Source organism: Vicia villosa, linkage group LG1 (genome assembly GCF_029867415.1).
Source record: "Vicia villosa cultivar HV-30 ecotype Madison, WI linkage group LG1, Vvil1.0, whole genome shotgun sequence".
NCBI classification, from domain to species: Eukaryota; Viridiplantae; Streptophyta; class Magnoliopsida; order Fabales; family Fabaceae; genus Vicia; species Vicia villosa.
Window position 1 is genome coordinate 60,399,898 of NC_081180.1, and position 2,353 is coordinate 60,402,250.

The window sequence follows — 2,353 nt, forward strand, 5'->3', positions numbered from 1 at the left end:
AATGAGCTAAAAAACCTCTAAAAAATATGGACTTTAATTTTAAGACCCAAACTCTAAGATTTTTCGGGCATGATAGACTAGTCCATTTTAACAACTCTACTATAATATATTACAATTTATTATTTATATTTAATATTTACAAAGTTAGATGAAAAAATTAGGTCAGAGAGGATATTCCACTGAAAGTGACTAGTGAGATTCCTGTATAGAGTTTAATGGTCAACAAAAACTTGTTGATACTTAGCTTTAGTAGGAAAAATATATAATTCAAAAAAAATATTGTAGGAAAAATATACTATTGGTCTTCAATTTACAAACAGCTGAGCTCATCATACAAACTTTTCAACAAGTGACAAGTTGGACCCGTAACGAATTAATACACTCTTGTACGCAGTTCTCTCCAAAACTACAATCAAAATTGGTTTTCAGAAATCAGAACCTCCCATGTTATTTCCTCCTTAGAAAATCGTACGCCCACGTTTGATTTGAATTTTGAATTTTGAACACTTTATATTAAAATTATCCTATATTTCAATTCATGAACTCTCTTTCCACGTTCTAGTCAAGACACCAAATTCTACTGTCCATGCTATAAAAAGGACTGACTCTTCATCTCCTCATGATTCACAAATACCAACATAAACAAACTTCATTCTTCCTTCTCTCTTTGTGTTTCAAATTTTAAGAAAGATGAAAAGCATTATCCTCAAAACTGAGACATTCTTAGTTCTCTTCATGTTGATGAATGTTTTCTTGATCTTAGAAGCTCGTCCATTGAGTATCATTGACACAAAAAACTCATATGCTAGAAATGAAGTCATGGATATTTTTGGTTGGTTATCACATTCTATTGGAGAAATCAAGCAAGGCGTGCCGGTTGAGACACTCGGAGGGATTAAGGATTCGGGTCCAAGTTCGGGAGGGGTGGGACATAAATTCACCAATGTAGACACACTCGGAGGTATTAAGGATTCAGGTCCAAGTTCAGGAGGAACGGGACATAAATTCACCGACATAGACACACTCGGAGGGATCAAGGATTCGGGTCCGAGCTCCGGAGGGGTGGGACACAAATTTACCAACAGGGAGACTCTTGGTGGAATTAAGGATTCCGGTCCATCACCTGGCCAAGGACATTAATATTATGTTCTTCACTCATTGAGCCTTTCACCTATATAGTTAGCATTATGCAAGTTAGTTTCCGATTGATTAATACCTTCATTTATTTATGTCTACATTTTTTTTTCTTTTCATTGGGTTGTTAATCAGTTAATGCTACAACAGTCCAATTAATGTACAACTGTTAATGCTACTATCAATTCTTGTGAGGGCCAGTCCATACAGAACAAAGTTCTGGCTTTAAACGGGGCCCCCGCTAGTGGACGGTGGGATTGGTCCCTCTTGGATTAGTCGGTCGCAAGGCCGGATACCAAGATTTCCAAAAAAAAAAAAAAAAAAGAGAAAAAAAACTAAGTTTAAGAAAGAGAGTACTTGTGGCATCTGCTCGTAACGTCACCTACATAGAAATGCCATGTGATAGAATTAATTAATAATTAGATTAAGACTTGTGTGATGTTAGATGTATGGTAGTAAATTAATTTATTAATTTATTATTTAATTTTAAATATATTAAGATTTTTTTTTTATAAAAAATGATTAAAAATTTATTTTGAATAATTTATTGTGAATTATAATTGATAAAATGATATAAATTTATCACATATAAAAAATTATGTTCTATTTGAAAGTAATATATTGATAAATTGAGAGTGACATTATTTTGCGAATTTAAATAAGTATATAGTGATTTTTTTATTCACATATTTTTTGGTACTAATATTTTATTTAAAATGTTAAATATGTGTATTTATTTTTAGTCTTAAGTAACTTTTTAAGTTTATTTAAAATTATTATAAAATAAAACTTTCAATAGTTTTGTAAATTTATGTCTATTTTATCAAACTTTTGTTGAATAAAATGTTGCAAATGTTAATTACTATATATTAGCTTAATTTGTTTTTAAATCATTAGTTTAATTGTTAATAATGAAATTGTAAAATATTTATCTGATTTTATCTTTGATATTTGTTGAAATATGAGTATTATTTTTGTAGACATTATCATTCTAATTTTATTGTATTTCTAGGATCGTTATAATTATAAAAAAAAAATCATAATTCACTTTGGGATAATTCTATATATTTTATATGTGAGAAATCAATAATCTTGGTCACCTCTGGTGAAAAACCCAAACTACCCCTAACTTCGGAAATGCATTTCCGAAATGCAAGAAAAAGGTATTTTCGGAGATGCATCTCCGAAAGCGCCTTTTTTTTTGAAAAAATTGTCTTAT

At 30.2% G+C, this 2,353-nt stretch overlaps 1 protein-coding gene across 1 annotated transcript; it reads left to right on the forward strand.

Annotated features, from left to right (window-relative positions):
- Positions 1-647: 647 nt before the first annotated feature.
- LOC131607369 (uncharacterized) lies at positions 648-1,572 on the forward strand. Its single transcript, XM_058879386.1, has one exon. The coding sequence runs from the start codon at positions 691-693 to the stop codon at positions 1,138-1,140; it is 450 nt and encodes a 149-aa protein (XP_058735369.1). The 5' UTR covers positions 648-690; the 3' UTR covers positions 1,141-1,572.
- Positions 1,573-2,353: the final 781 nt, after the last annotated feature.

Bases quoted from the DNA above. Each gene is read 5' to 3' on its own strand.
- LOC131607369 (XM_058879386.1), top strand. From the start codon at position 691: ATGAAAAGCATTATCCTCAAAACTGAGACATTCTTAGTTCTCTTCATG.